The sequence below is a fragment of the Gossypium raimondii genome, chromosome 9 (assembly GCF_025698545.1).
Source record: "Gossypium raimondii isolate GPD5lz chromosome 9, ASM2569854v1, whole genome shotgun sequence".
Classification (NCBI taxonomy): Eukaryota; Viridiplantae; Streptophyta; class Magnoliopsida; order Malvales; family Malvaceae; genus Gossypium; species Gossypium raimondii.
Window position 1 is genome coordinate 48,760,351 of NC_068573.1, and position 16,415 is coordinate 48,776,765.

Genomic DNA, 16,415 nt, shown 5'->3' on the forward strand with positions numbered 1-16,415 from the left:
TTTAAGTAGCATACTTGAATTTAAAATTTTAACTATGTAAACAAAATATTTTCAAAATAGATTAATAAAATATAAGCTTTAAAAAATTTAAAACAAGTTCTCGATAGAATTAAGATTAAATTGATAGAATATGTAATTATTGAAGACTAAATGTGTTATTATATCAGTTAGAAAAAATTTTCTGTTATCAGTTTAAAATTTAATGACAGATGACCAAAACAGAACAAATTCAAGCGTTAAACAAAAGGAATTATTTGCAAAAAGGCATGTAAACATAGTTAAGTGACCATTTGTATAATTTACCATTAATTTAATCCTCTATTATTAAAAAAAGTAACAGAGTTAAACTTACTGTTTAAAAATAGCATAATTAAACAAAAAATTTATTTGCAAAACCACATAAACTCTAAAATAATAACTCCATAAAAAGAAATGATATTTTTAAACATTTACTAATTTATCTAATATTGTTTTTAAAGGACTGTCTATATTTAATAATAAAAGGATCAATTTGATTAAATCTCAATAATAAAAGGACCTACTTAGTAATTCAAAATTGTAGAAATTTGGAACTTCAAAGGATTTTGGATTCATAATTTTAAGGCATTAACAATATCCTCCACATCAATTTAATTTTTTTCCCTTGTATATAAATAAACTAATCATGTGAATGTTGAAATATTATAGTTTGATTAAATAAAACACACATGGCCAATATATCTTTACGACCAGGATATGGTAAACAATCCCCCAACATTGCCTCAAATCCATGACAGGAACATGCTTCTACCATAGCAAAGCCTAATAATGACCCGCTTTTTGCCTCAACTGCATTGCAGTCGAGCCCAGCCAAGCGACCATTTATCCGCCATTAATGCAACGCGATCTATCTCATAAGTAAGCTCTTCAACAAACCCTGTCAAATAAAAAATATATAACGGCCATCATCGAGCCTTGCAAGGCTGCAATCATCATTCAATCTGCATACAGAACCTGAATAAAAGGGTAAAATTTTCGATCCTATAATACTCTGAACAATAAAAATGAGTTCTTGATTAGAAAAAAGAACTTCAGAGCTTATCGATCGAGGGAATATGATGAATCAGATTAGGAGACATCAAAACTATCAACCTTAGGCTAGCTATGGAGCTTTGGCAACATGTTCCAGCTGGGGTGAATGAAGTTCTGTTCCTGTGGGGTTTGTTTCTTTGCCCTGACTGCCATTTGTACACTCTACGGCAGATTCAAGCTTACTAACACCACGAGTCGTTTCCAGAGAGTCTTCTGAAGAGATCGCTGTTTCATTTTCAGAACTATTCTGATTCAACTGATCAGATTCTACCTTAGTAGGAGATGCCGCAGATAATTCTAATTGATTGCTAGAGGGCTCAACAATAGGGTCAGTGCCATCTCCCTTAGCCTCCTTGCCACTCTCAGTGATTGTGGTTTCGCAAGAAAGCTGGCTGGAATCTGGAATGTTATCAGGGCCAGTAGCAGCCACTGATTTCTCCTCTGACTCGCTTGCATCTGCTTCTGACCGGGACTGTTCAATACTCTTGTCTTGTGAGATATCAGAAACAGGAACTGCTGTTTCCAAAGGTTGCATAGCTGTCTCGGATGATGATGCTTCTGAGGGCCTAACTTCTTTATCACGAACTTCAACACAATCACTCTTAGCACTTTCACCGGTTCGAGGCAGTTCCGTTGGACTGGGAGACTTGGGTTGAACTCCAGAACCTGTTTGATCACCACCAGAAGCAGGAGTTCCTTTAGACACATCTTGATTGCCACCGGCTTTCTGAGGGCATGTAATATCAACCTCCATATTACAATCTGTAATTAAATTTTCATCTGGAACCTGTCCTGAACTTGCAACATTCTCCGAGCCAGTATGGGTCTTGCATTCAGGTTTCAAAGAATCAGCCCCCTGAACAGAGGCCTCGACCACAAGAGTTGCATTTTTTTCCGGTTCTTTAGCATCAGCTTCAGTAACAGATAGCTTTTTACTTTCTTCTTTGGGAACATCACAAGCTGGAGCAGCTTGTTCACAAGCTGGAGCAGCTTGTTCACGAGCTGGTGTGCAGACAGCTGATTTACCATCTAAACTATTTTCATCTGACACATCCGGTGTCTGGTTCAATAAGGGTGCGGGTGCAGTAGGAGTATTCCTGCCCTCGCTCCCACAAGTTTCACCAGCTTTGGTTTTTGATGAGGTTTCAGAGAAAATTTCCTTCATCACTCGGGCAACATCATTAACATCAGCAGTCTGTATTCGACTATATGCTGGAATTGCACTAGTCACTTTTCTCTTTGAATCATGACCAACAGAAGCACCCGGAGAAAGAACTTCAGGTGCATGTACGGGAGTGACATTTACCAGTTCATGAGGACCCGAATCTTGATTGCTCTTCCCTGCAGTAACTTTATTGACCAAATATTCCCTTGATTTATTCGAGGGCAACGAATTTAATTTCAAGTCTTGGCCAGATGAAGCATCAGGAATAGCAGGTCTCCTTCCTCTACGCCTAGGTGCTTCTGTCCTGTTCGTGTTCTTGGGACCTGGCCTTTTGCTTTGAACAGATTCAGCAGGACTAGAATCGGCAGACTGTGGTGCTGAAGAAACAGAAGCATTAGTTGGAAAAGGCAGAGAGCTCGAAGCAGTCTTTGCACCAGGACTAGGAATGGTTTTATTGCCACCTTCTAGAGGATTTGATGAAGGCAAATTATCTGTCATAGCACTACCAACTGAAGATGTTTTCACAGTTGACATTGTTGTATAAGCTTTATGTGCTGCAATCTGGTTCTTTACCAATTCAACTGCGGTCTGACTTGATACAGGGATAACAGGTGAAACTTCTGCAATAACAGAAACCTTGTCACGAGCATCAGCATTTTGAATTTGTCCCACAGCAGGCCCTGCAAAAGTCTCTCATACTGAGTATATATTACAATATCCATTCGACTATTATTAAAGGATCCATTTCATCCAAATTCTTACCAAGAGTTACGGCATTAGCATTAGGTACTTCCGGTGAGCTCTCTGATCGCTTGCTTTGAGATAAATTGTCATGTTCAGCAGAATGTTGGTTATGACCAGTTACTACAGCAGGTGCATTAGTTCCCTGTGCTTGCTCTTGAATAACCTTTGTTGGGGAAGCAGCATCATATTCTTGATTGCTTCTGATTGGAATGACTTTATTTGGTGATGCAGCTGCAGATTGATCCTGTGCTTGAGTATTCAATTTTGAATCCTGACCAACCAAAACATCCTGAGCGGCAGCTGATATTTGTGCCAGTTTCTTTCCTGTACGCCGAGGTGTCCCTACCCCACTCTGAGCCTTACGGCCTTGGCCTTTAACTTGGACAGGTATTGTAGGGCATGGAGCTGATTGAGCCATTGGGGCACCAGAAGTAGTAAGTGACTGAGAGTTCAAACTAACCCCTGCATCAGAAGGATGATTGGTTACACTAGTACTATCCATACCAGGAGAAATGGGTAAAAGATTGGTGCACTTGGTCATGGGAACATTGGAGGCACTGGGAACAATTCCACTTATAGCAACAGCTTGATTATCAGGTGGATTAACTAATTTAATTTGAGATTGCTCATTTGATTCTGGACCTGGACTAGCTAAACCATCGGCAGCAGGGATGGACGCAGGCTCTTGTTTCTTTGCCCTTCGACGAGGTGCTTGTCCACCACTTTGAGCCTTTTGACCTTGTCCTTTTAATTGCACTGGTGAAGAGAACCCAGGTGGGCTAGATTCAACAGGTGTAATAGAAACAGAAGGTATTCTTGGCTGCAAGTTCGGAGAAACTCCTGAAGTATTAGGAGGATCAGGAGCAGTAGATACTGATGAGCTAGAGCCTGCTGCTTTTTGTAACCCAACATCCACTTTACTGGTCTCAGAAGGTGTTGAAAACACTGGCGTAGTGGGAGATTTCTCTACTGGTACTCTTCTTGGCCTTCCACGTCCCCGTTTAGGTGGTGGTGCTGCATCTTTGTTCTGCTGCAGTGGCTGATGTGCAGGCTCCACCGCAGGTGGTTGTGGTAGTGGAGGAAGTGGAGCTGGAGATTGTGTGTTACTGACAGTCCCCCTTGAAGCATCTTTTGGCATGTTCCTCTCAACAGCTTCTTCATTCGGTTTGGGGGATTCAGGTGAGTCAACTTGACACATTTTTTCAAACTGCTCCTCTGTCCATTGCTCTTCATATGAGCGCACCTAATACAGCAATAATTTAAGATTGACAAAATGCAATTTCACTTGATTAAAGAGGCAACGGCAGCACCAGGCAAAGCCATAAATATTAGAGAGAAAACAAACCTCTCTTTGTCTTTTGCCCCTCCCATATTGCTGCGTATCAAGACCACCAAGAGATCCTTTCCGTTTTGACCCAATATTATTAGGCTGTAACTCAGTCTTTGGTGTATCATACAATTTCATTGCTTCATAAAATTCCTTCAAGTCATCATCTGTAACAAGGCGAGGTGGTAATGGTGGTAGAGGCTTAGAGCAATCCATCTCTGATCCACATACCAACTTTTTCCACTTTGCCTGCATGTTTTAAGGGAAAAAAAAGGCATCAAAATAGAAGTAAACGCAACAGGCCAAGCACGTTTATGCTGCACATGAGCAATGGAGAAACTTCCTGTCTAAGAGACTTGGATGCATACCGTCTCTTCTTCCCGCCTTTGTGTATCAACCGATTCAAACACATCAATCTCAGACTCACTGAATCACAGAGACATGTAATATATATTAATACCAAAATCATGTCATTAACTAAAAGCTCATAATATTACTAGAAAGTAATTGCCATGTTAAATTACAGCACAACAGTAAAGTTGGATCAGTATAAAAATCTCGAAGTATCTAAAAGAAAATGCAGTCATTTCCAACTAGACATAGCCTTGCAGAGAAAGTTGACTGCTCAAAATCTCTTATTTATATAAGGAATCCTTCACCGGTCAATTACAGATAGATAAATAAGATCAAATCTAAAAATACCTGCGGGCCAAAAGATCATTTAGAGCATCATCATCCAACACTGGAGCAACTTCCTCTTTCTTACACTCCCGCAGGAGGGACTCTAAATACTCCCTACGATCTTCAGCACTGTCGATAAAATCACAGAAATTTACTTAAGAGCATGAGTCAAAACACTCTTGAAACTGCTTGTGCTCCATGCAATAAACTACAGCTCAACAACCAACCCAATTTACCTTGTATTATTATCGAAGAAACCGGCAGTGATACTCTGATTAGCAACTCCCAATTTGTGTTCAGCAGAAGCTCTGACTTGTTCTTCAACAGTTTGAACCTTATCAAAGAAAATATAATCAAACACAACTCAAGGTAAAACAAAATGGTACGCAACAGAAAACACTACTTAATGATTAGGAACATACTGTTTCAAAACGTAAAACAAGTACATCCTTCTTCTGGCCAAGCCTATGAGCTCTTGCTTGTGCTTGCAGGTCAACCTAAGAAGTATCAACCAAAATATATATATTACAACCAATATCATAAGAAACTATCAAGGAAATGTAACATTCTATAAAACCTGTGGGTTCCAGTCAGTGTCAAATATGATCACAGTATCAGCAGCTTGAAGATTGACTCCAACACCACCAGCTCGAATACTGACACCAACATTCAAATGTCAAAACTACAAGACTATTTACTCAGTAGTAAGACATACAAATAATCTAAGTAGCAAATGATTAGGCAAAGAGTCCCAGTCTAATACTACTCTCTTTTAGTATATTAAATTATTTTCAACCTCCCAAAATAAAGAACATTTACTAAGGATGAGTTCCAAAAGTGGGGTTTGCAGGTGTAATTTTTTTTTTTTAAATGATAAGAACATGCCCAAATTTTGATAAACTTCTATGTTCAAAATGATGCCTAGTGCATGCTACCCATCCAATATTCAAATACCTGATCCCCTTTAATGTCTAAACCCTTACCACATATAACCCCCTAGTATAACTGGAACAAAATATATTATAAGAACATGCCTGAGTTTCGATAAACCTCTAGACTAGAACTTTCCCTCCTTACTCCTCTCTGCTACAACATTCTAATCTCGTCTCAATTCCCAAATAACTCTCATTTAAAGAGCCTGTGAAGTTCAGAAGCATACAGAATAGCTGAATTTTACTTCCCCACCCACCCACCCCCTCTTTTCTTTTTTGGTGTGGTGCAGTTAAACTTTATCCATATTACTTAATTTTTGCATGTTAGGACCAAGGAGAAAATTATACCTGAGCAAAAATATGAAAAAGGGGGAATCTTGTTGATTAAACTTATCAATAAGCGCACCACGATCATTCCCAGCTGTATGGCCATCCAACCGAAGATAGCGATACTGTTTAAAGGTGAGGTAGTCTTCCATCACATCAAGTAGCCTAGTCATTGTGGAAAAGAAAAGAACCTACAAATTCAAATTAAGGGGATGAATCTTTCATTAATTTATATTTTAAGAAAACTATAATATTTACAAGCATTCATTAATGAAGGAAGAATGTGAAGGTTCTAGCAAGGAAAATCACAGATGATCATGCTAAAACAGAGTTTTATGCATTCCACCAAGATTGAAAAGAATAAAGAGGGCTTAAACTAGAAATGCCAAATAAAACCAATGGCGCAAGATTAGAAACATATTAATAGAGAACATACACAGGCAAAAAAAAAAGAAGAAGCCAGATTCCGCAATAGGATTTTTTATGCAAACAAACAACTAAAGTACCACAATGCATCAAAAGGGAGCTTTAAGAAATTGTTGGATCTTAGCATAACCACATCAGAAGATTTGCCTACCCGATGGTCAGTTGCCTTCAACTTGGGGAGTATTCGATCCAGCATCTCAAGCTTGCCACAAAGCCTAATGATTGGGGGCAAATAATGTTGTGGTATCAAACTATCAACCTACAAAAGTTTTATCCAAAAGTTAGGTTTGTACCAGTCTAGGCAAAATTTATACCAGCCAACTAAGGATATCCTAGTTTGCTACAAGAAAATAATCAAGTGGATCGATATTATCTTTAACTCTTTGAGTATTCCAACTTACCAAGTTTTCATAGGAATTTTTTTTTTTTAAGAACTACTGATTTATTCCAGAATTAATTACATAAAGAAGATAAAAGGTTTACAGGATGCTTCAGAAAAGAGACTGTCCTATACTTTCTTATCTTTTATCTGCTAGAATTCTCAAGAAAACTAAACATTAGTAAATAGGAAAAGGACATGCCTCCTCCACGTGAAGGTGGCTGAGGTATGGATGATTGCATATATTACGGAGCTCCATAACAGAGTTGTGCACTGATCGAGCCTGCAAAAGAAGAATGATCAGAATAAAGAATTGTAAATGTCTAAAACAGTGATATACTTAAGAGTTCACTATAAATAAGAATAGAATGTCATAAAGGAACCTTTGAATTTCCAATTGCACCAAGATTTTCTTCAATCCTCTTCATCAAAAGCTTTTGATAAGCAGAAGCTTCACATCTGACAAGTCTCTCAATCTTCTCAGGAAGCTCATTTTCAACCTACCCAAAGAGATAAGAAGATGCAAGACAATTAGCATACTAGAATTCCGAGGATCTTAATACCACACAAAACAATGACTTCAAAATATTGAGCCTCTCAGGGTGAGTTTGGATGGGCGATTGGGTGTGGTGCGGTGCGTTTAGCTTACTTTTTGTCTCACGCTACAGTATCGCTACAGTATCTAATCTCACCGCTACCGCTGTTTTTACACTAACCGCAGGTAAACGCACCGCCCATCCAAACCCACCCTCAATGTTTCATAAGTGCTAAGTCATGCATTCATTTATGACGAGACACATAAAAACAAACAAAGACAATCAGTATTCAACTAAGAAAAAGTTATCCTTAATACAATATCCATGTAAATACAAACCTTATGCTTCAGCCTCCGAAGCACAAAAGGTCGGAGAACTTGGTGAAGACGATTTATGATCAACAAATTTTCTTCCTCAGAGAGTAAGGCCTAGTCAAAATATTTAGCATAAACACGGAAGTTTGATAATAGAGTAAATTACTCCAATAGCTAGAAGGTCGAAGTTAATTACTTCATCAGCAGAATTATCCCCATTGCTCTCAAATGGTTTATTGAACCACTGAGAAAAATCTTCTGATGAATTAAATATATTAGGCAATAAGAAATTGAGTAGTGCCCACAACTCCTCAAGATTGTTCTACATAAAAAGATAAGTAAAAGGTTAGAATTACATTGTATCAACACATTATCTCATAAAGAAGCAGCACGAAATACAGCTGGCTCACCAACAAGGAAATGACAGCAAGTATTGATTACAAATGTTAAATGAAAAGAATATATTAAAAGGCATCCAAAGAATATTATTGGTAACCTGTAATGGTGTTCCAGTCAACAGCAATCTGTGAGAGCTCTGATAGTGCTTTAAGTCTGCATTCAACTTGCAAGAAGCATTTTTTATCCGATGACCTTCATCAATTATAATATAGTGCCAGTGAATTTTGCTTAGCTTTGGTCTATCATGCTTGTTCATTAGATACTCATATGTTGTCAGGAGGACGTTAAATTTCTGATGTACAATCCTCTCCCTGCACCAGAAATGGATAACTAGGCTTACATGTATTTTAAAACAACAAAAAGTATAGGATAGGAAGGGCTCTTATTCACAGTTTGAATGTCATTACTTGAATAATTTACGCCTCTCCTCTGGGGGCCCAGAGTAAACAATTTTGCGTAGATCAGGTGCCCAGAAATTTATTTCTGTCTCCCATCCAGGCAGAACTGAGGATGGAACAACCACTAAAAATGGTCCTCTATCGTTTTTGGTTTCCATTAGGTAACAAATAAGAGAAATAACCTACAAAAGTATATAACATTACAAATGAAAATATTTTACAATAAGTTATAAAATAAACTGCAATCAAGAGAAGATATAGAACCATCAATACCTGAACAGTCTTCCCAAGACCCATTTCATCTGCAAGAATTCCATTAAGATGATTATTGTATAGTGAAACCAGCCATCTAAGACCATTCATCTGGTACCTGCACATAAAAAGTACAATTGAGAGAAACTTCAAGCAAGAGAACGAACAAAGCACTCCCCATGCCAGCCCTTCCCAAAATATATATACGTGTACATGTTGGCAAAGTGCATATTCTACTCACTCTCTTAATTTTCCACCCTTAAGAAAAGTTGGTTGGTCATTGATGTTTTCTTTTATGCTGCAAAAACAGTTTTAATTGTGAAACTTTCAGCAATTACAAATAATTCAATACTAATTAAGAAAAGAATTAGGAAACAAAACAACCACAAGATGTTTGATTAAAAAAAATACAAGAAAAAATATGAAAAACTGATACCTATGAGCCATCAAGTAGTACTTTTCATTGCTTTCCACATAATGCTGCAGACCAGATTGATGATAAAAAAATTTCAACATTTAAACAAAGGATGACTGAAAAACTTTTGGATAAGGAAAGACAGCAACTCCAGAAATGCACAAGTAAAAAACTTGCCTTAGCCTCATCTTCATTCTCAACAGCAGTATCATTCTCAAAAACACTTGCAGTTCGCATCTCAGTCATATCATTCCCAAAGCGACTTCCCATAGCCTTGGCATCCTGTAACTTGGATCCAAGTTTCTGAAGATATTTCTCAGTTTCTTTCAATAATTGCTTAACACGATCTGATTTAGCATCCTGTAAAACATCAAGAACTATATTCAATACGAATATGAATGAAAAAGTTTTGCACTACTAGAGGCTAGTAAGCCTGAGCTAACCTGAACCATTCGCAAATAACCTTCCACATCATTGATTTTGAGCAAGTTAATCTTCTCACGCTGGATTCTGTCGATCTTCTCACGATGTATACGCTCCTTTCTCTTATGGAACTCCTTCACATATTTATTGAAGCCTTTCCAGCGTTCTCTCCGAATTTTGAACACGTCATCCAGCCTTTCCCTGAGGTTTCAATTTACCAAGCTAGTTAGAAAGGATGTAGATTTATTCAAAGCAACCAACTAAGACAAAGGCTTTAAATGGTAAGAAAAGCAAAGTGGTAAATACTTGTGAACTTCTATCTCACTGAAAAACTCCTTCTGCCTCTCACGAATTCTCTTTTGCCGCTCTTCTTTCATTCTCTGCTCATATTTTTCAAGTTGTTTTATCCTTCTACCATGTCTATGTTTCTTGTATGATTTGAGGCGTTCCATATCATTTGTAATTGGTTTGAAAAAATCATTCAGGAAACCACTGCCAAAATTTAAGAAGAAAATGTGAAATGAAAATTCATAACAAAATCAAGGAAACAGCCAAACCAACTACTTATAGCTACAACTGGCAACAAAAAACCAAGATAAGAAATACAAAAAATAATAACTTGAGGGGAAATTTTACATATCAATTACCTCCGCAGATGGCGTTGGAGCTCTAATAATTGGAGTTTCTTCAATTCTATAACACTTTTGGTTTTTGCAGATATATCTTCGGATGAGCTCACAGTTTCCTACATGTGAATGCATTAATTACAAAAGCATGTGCACATGCAATTCTAGATCCATAATAAAACCATGCACTACTTTTGATGTTATTATACCATCCAGTGAGCTTCTTACTCAAATTTGCAAGCTGAAGTGCTAAAATCACCCATTTCTACCCAATAATAAGGCTTTACCAAATTTTAGAGATGAATTCCTTTCAATCTTGATCACAGTCTATGATGCAGAATCACTCCAAATTCTAAAGCTAAACACAAAACCATTCATTGGCTTTCACAAAAAGAAATTTACTTAAAAAAGAAAGAAAATCTCAAACATTTTTGTTAGTGAGAATATAAAGTGCATACAAATTAAAAATGGACGATTGCTTTACTAAAACAATAGAACATTTCGTTTGGTCTTTCCTGCTAAAATTTAACTTTCTACTCCAATCTCACTTATTCTACAGAGAAATTTTCGGTTGATTTTACAACCTTTCTTCCACTTATGTTATTCATACAAAATTTGTGGGTACCAGGGGACACATAAACTTTTCCTTTCAATAAAATCTCACAAATAATATAGCAAATAACAGTTATATCCTTAAAAATGTTGCAGGATGGTTTTACAAACAAATAGAAGGAAAAACAAGGTTAAACCAGGTATTAAGAACTTCAGAAGAAAGTTTGTAGCAAACCTTTAACTTGGTGAAACAAGTAATCATTCTCTGCTTGGTTTTGTGCTGTTTTAGAACCCACTGCTGCTCAGCTAATAGCTTCCGTCTTCGCTGATCCATAATCCATTTCTCTGACATAGTGTGCTTTGGAGAAGGCAAAGGCTCAGTTGATACAGATTTATCTTCCTCGTCTTGCTCTGTGTAAAACAGACATAATTTCTTAGCAAATGGTTAATAGAATGAACTTTGTACCCAATTTGAATCCCCTGCTCCATAATCACCAGATTCACCACATCCTAAAAGTTGACTTCAATTAATCAAAAAAGCTTTAAAGATTATCATTCTAGTTTCAACAAAGTTGATGAATAAGAAGTTAACTTTTAGGAAGATATTGATTCCATAACATTACCAGGACTTTGAAACTGAGAATCAGAATCTTTTCTCTCTAGCACCAAATCATGCTGGACAGCGGCGGCTGGCAAAGATGCCCTGGAAACCTCATTATGACTGCCAATTCCAGACCAGCCCATCATTTCAGGGTTCACCTGCATATTAGCACCATCACAGAAGAAATTAGATCAGGTTTTCTCATTAGCAGATGGCAGTTATCCATGCCATCCACAGGTTTACTAACAGTAAAACCACCCCTTACAGTAGCAGAGTCAGGCTGTCTAGTTAAATATGCCTGTGGCCCCACTGTCTCATAGCTGTGAATTTCAGGCTCTGCATTCCTTCTAGCTAGAATTTGTTTCCTTTCGTCCACAATTGCTGAAAGATCGAAAGTTGGGCCATTACTCTCCTCCACTTTCAATGTTTCAGCTTCTTTTGACAATGAATCAGCCTCAGGGAATCTTCCAGTAGATGTGAAACCTGGAGGTGTATTATTCATCCTTCCAAATGGCATTGCAACTTCAGATATGCTACCTGGCTCATTGGAAGTTTGTGATTTCCCTCCATATTCATTCAATTCTTTGTGAGGGCCATCTGTATTGCCAGCTGATGATTACCAAGTAAATGATATAGACTACTGAAAATTAAATTTTGCAAAACAAATTTAAATAATTAAAACAACCTTCTTTGGGAAATATGTTTCCAAGCGCAATTTCAAGATGCAGCTTTTTGGGCATCAAACCATTTCTGCACGTAAAGAACACAAGTTATACAGAATAAAGAAAAACAACAGACCATGCAAAGATTCTTACCACCTATACCCCCATTAAAGATGGTAGCATATATTGCAAGAAATTGGTACTACCTGAAAGCTAAAAAAACAAGGCACTGGGCTCTAAGCTGTTTCAATTGTTGTTCCTTGAAGGGCATGCCAGAGGAAGTGGAAGATTGGGAGACAGGAGATTTTCCCATATCTCTTGGAGTTGTGGCTCTAACCATGGTCATCTCAGAAGCCATATTTTGCCTGCCAACCTACAAAAGGCGAATAACATGAACTGCCAGAAAATTCACTATATAAAATCAATTAAATTCAAAGCAACATATTAAAAAGAAGTCCAAGTTTAATTAGCACCTTTGGATAAAAAAATAGCATATTTGAGCTATGGTGACTTATAAAAAATAAAAAATAAAAAGAAGTGCATGAAAAGGAGGAAAAGCCATAGTGACTACCTGAGCTGCCTTATTTGCTTCTGCCAACATATTTGAACTTCCTCCATCATGTTCCAAGACTTTTCCAGCAGAAAGTGTTGTGGACAACCCATCAGGACTTGCTACAGAACCTTTGGATAATCCATGCTTCTGACACTCAGAGCTACTAAATTGGCCTGGGCCTGAGGACGGTAGCTCACCTGCAGGATATGAAATAGATGTGGCAGGCAACAGTCCTTGAACCTTCCCAAAAGCACCTGAAAGTTGAACGATACCAATAACTTGATAATTATTTTATCTGACCAAGGAGATACTTTGGAAATTCAGCAAATCCAGACTCCATTTTAAGAACTGTTCAACCTCAAGTAAAATTGTCATTCAACTTCCATTTATAGATTGTTATCAACAAGAAAAATAATCGTTCTCAAATATATTTACTCTGTGAAAAGGGCAGGGGAGGTTTAAATTTAATTTGCCAGGCCAAAATAAATACAAAAACAGTCAAGACCAAAATGGGTCCAGTATATATTTAAACTACAACTAAGCTTTACCAGAGCAAGAAAAATAGAGTGAAGGAGCAAAAAATATATGATCTCGTCAAGAGACAAGTTCTCTAACTCAGACAATCTAAAGCTAAGGTTTCTTTCTCCTTTGTCACCCAGATAAAATTGAACTATTTCAGACACAAGTGTGGGAGACAGATATGAGCATTAAAATATCTAACAAATAGAAATTATTTCCCTTTTATCAGCTCACCTGGTACAAATGATGCATGCATTGACTGATGAGACGAAATTTCAGCTGTCATGTTGCCAGAAACAACATTTGGAGAAAACCTGTGAAGTTGAGATCTATCAAAGGCTAACCCAGCCTTGTTTTGGTTCCATACACCACCCCCGGAGGGAAAGTTTTCATGTGCACCAAGTAGTCCCTCTTGCTGCAGCCCAGGTGCATTTTGAGTGGAAGAATCTTCCACTTCTTCAGGATACTTTGAACTAGGAGCATGTGACATCAAATTGCTAGTTGAATCCACTAGGTTTTCTGTAACATTCTGACCATCCTGTCTTCCCCTAAGCACTGATCTGATATTACCAGGTAAAGATGGAAAATGCTCCATTTGGACACTACTTTGGACCATGTTGTAGTTACTAGAGCCAGATGGTTCAGCCTTATTCATCTTCCCTTTCCTTGGATCAATCGGAGCATTACTAGAATCAAGTTGCTGGGAAGTGTCAAATTTTGGTTCCATTGGATCACCCCTCTTTCGCTTAGATGCAGCCTTTTTATTATCATTTTGACTCATTTGTTTTTCTTGGGATTGTGAGTTAGCAGACCGAGTGTCCAAACTAGATGGACTTTCATGATCCAAAGACTGACTACTCCTGTGAGTTCCAGCTCCTTGATAGTAGTCATGTCCAGCAATGCTTGGACCAACAGGCTGCCTGCCGGATGAAAATGGATCAAATTTAGGCATCTCAATTTGGGCCAATCCTGCTTTAGAATCCTTTGGAACTGCAACACCCTGGGAAGATCCTGGACAGAAGAGTCTCATTTGTAAATGATTAGCTCAGTATGCCACTTAACAAGGACACATTTGCAAAATGTTTTTTCAAGCTAACTGAAGTTTGATTAACAGCAATTTACCAGAATATTGTCCAGATGTAGCATCTAATGTTTGCGGTCCCGCTGTTGGAGGAAGCCGAGATGACTTCAAAGCTTCAAGATCAAGACCATGTTGATTGATAACAGTCTCCATTGCCCTTCAATAAAGAAAAAAAACATCAGAGAAAGGGTGCACATCCTGGAATAGGAAGTTAAAAGCTCCACTGCAACCATGCCAATATTGAAAAGAACAAAAGAAAGTTAACATAACAGTTGAAACAGTAAGTTCAACACTCCATTGCAACCATGCCAATACTAAAAAGGACAAACAAAAGTTAACACAACAGTTGGATCAGCCAAAGAACAAATGCAAGATGAAGATATATGAAATCATGTACAGGTTTTTTTTAATAAACATAAAATTAAGTACACTGAACAAGGAGGATACATCAAGTTGTAATTTGATTTTTAGGTGAGTGTAATTTTATTGCAGCTCAGAACACTTTGTATATTTTACTTCAGGGTTACATATGATTATATTTTACAGCTTGAATCAAAGTTAAAAAGCAATTATCATATATGCGAACAAAGCTAAATGTTAACCCAAATTTCTAATTTAATTCAAGCATGTCTTGGTTGCTACAATACATGGTTCCATCCAGGAGGAGAAAAGTAAGAACAGCTTCATTTAGTAAGAACAGCTTCATTTGGCGAAAAAGAGGGCAGACCAAAGTAAAAGTTTTAACTGCAACAGAGAGACATTTAGCTTATCCAACCATATGCATGGTGGGGTAATTGATGCCCTGATAACAGCAGAGGGCACACTCTTCATTAAAGGTGTCTCAAGATTTGCATGACTACCCAAATAAAGACCAAGTAGTTCCACTGGTCATTTCAATATCTACAAAATAATATAAAGCACTTGCATCCCTTTAAAGGAAAATAAAGAAACTAACACTTCAAGTGCCAATTGATAAGCAAAGTAAACAGCACACTCTATCAAAATTATTTATTAGATCCAACATTATCTTAATTAACTCAATTTGCTAATTTGCTATCTCCATATAGATGAAAATAACTTGGATACATTCTCTCCCCAAGCTACAAAAATCCAATGGTCTTTTAACAAGAATTATTAATAAAGCCCATCTAATGACGGATAAGACAAAAATACTTCACCTTGATATTACTTGAAACGGCATTGAATGCTCCTTTCCACTAGCTTTCATATGTTGCAATATCTAAAACAAAATCCATATAAATGGTATGAAACTTAAGAGCTAACTAGTACACAATAAGACAGCTCAATTGACCAAAAACCTATGCATACCACATGAAGTTTAGTTGCTAGCTTCACTGGCTCATCTTTAGAATCTTGAATGAGTTTGTGCAGAAACTTTGCGGCCTCCAACTCAACATGATGCGAAGAAGACGCCATCTCCTCCTACGAACTACAAAATTAACAGCCAATAAGCAAGTAAAATTTTATTAGTCCCAAACCATCAGATTTAATCCCTACATTTCACACCAAACTTGTAATTTCCGATTCCTTAGACACTTAAGACTTACAAATTTTCAATTCCATGTATATGATCGTAATTAAACTGAAAATTCAATAAAATAAAACAACAAAACACTAAATAAAATAAAACAGAGACTTAAAATTTCCTAATCTTTTTCTTTTCTTTGGCCACCTAAAACTTCCTAGCACAGTAACCGCATTTTTATGGAAGAATATCTATAATTAAGCTGAAAACCACTAAATTAAGATCCAAAACTACTTACACCACACTGTAATGCGACTTGCTTAGCAATTTGTTTGTTTCTCGACAAACGATCGTTCTTTTTTCCTCGAAAAAGTTATAATATCAATGACGAGAAAACCCTACCCGAAGAAAATTCAATCAAATAAAAGGCCCAAAAACAAACCTAGTCGGAGATCGAAGAGTTCTCAGGTAAGCTACATAGAGTGATTCGAACTTGAAAACCTCTTCATTAATGGGAATGGAGCTCTCTGATTTTGTAGGAAACAA

General features: G+C 37.3%; 1 protein-coding gene across 2 annotated transcripts; it reads right to left on the reverse strand.

The window, feature by feature from the left end:
* Nucleotides 1-556: 556 nt before the first annotated feature.
* Nucleotides 557-16,305, reverse strand: LOC105800688 (chromatin structure-remodeling complex protein SYD). Of its 2 annotated transcripts, none has more exons than XM_052620857.1 (34): nucleotides 16,168-16,305; nucleotides 15,713-15,833; nucleotides 15,562-15,623; nucleotides 14,425-14,540; nucleotides 13,537-14,313; nucleotides 12,802-13,037; nucleotides 12,437-12,603; nucleotides 12,254-12,318; nucleotides 11,834-12,165; nucleotides 11,591-11,726; nucleotides 11,203-11,378; nucleotides 10,437-10,534; nucleotides 10,096-10,281; nucleotides 9,810-9,990; nucleotides 9,544-9,726; nucleotides 9,388-9,431; nucleotides 9,193-9,249; nucleotides 8,973-9,069; nucleotides 8,709-8,881; nucleotides 8,399-8,612; nucleotides 8,099-8,224; nucleotides 7,927-8,016; nucleotides 7,436-7,552; nucleotides 7,255-7,335; nucleotides 6,825-6,932; nucleotides 6,269-6,438; nucleotides 5,566-5,644; nucleotides 5,411-5,485; nucleotides 5,225-5,322; nucleotides 5,010-5,117; nucleotides 4,676-4,733; nucleotides 4,326-4,556; nucleotides 2,999-4,223; nucleotides 557-2,916 (listed from the first exon to the last, which is right to left on the reverse strand). In XM_052620857.1, the coding sequence occupies exons 2-34, from the start codon at nucleotides 15,818-15,820 to the stop codon at nucleotides 1,142-1,144; spliced, it is 7,749 nt and encodes a 2,582-aa protein (XP_052476817.1). In that variant the 5' UTR covers nucleotides 15,821-15,833; nucleotides 16,168-16,305; the 3' UTR covers nucleotides 557-1,141. The 2 variants fall into 2 exon arrangements, with proteins under 2 accessions (XP_052476817.1, XP_052476816.1); XM_052620856.1 differs by having other exon boundaries at nucleotides 11,834-12,177.
* Between the last annotated feature and the right edge of the window lie 110 nt (nucleotides 16,306-16,415).

What these genes read in the sequence shown, in the direction of transcription:
- LOC105800688 (XM_052620856.1), bottom strand. Translation starts at nt 15,820, where the DNA reads ATGGCGTCTTCTTCGCATCATGTTGAGTTGGAGGCCGCAAAGTTTCTG. An exon ending in TAGCAACTAAACTTCATGTG is followed by an intron (nt 15,624 to 15,712) that starts GTATGCATAGGT and finishes ATTTTGTTTTAG; the next exon opens with ATATTGCAACATATGAAAGC. An exon ending in GCCACCTTCACGTGGAGGAG is followed by an intron (nt 6,933 to 7,254) that starts GCATGTCCTTTT and finishes AAACTTTTGTAG; the next exon opens with GTTGATAGTTTGATACCACA.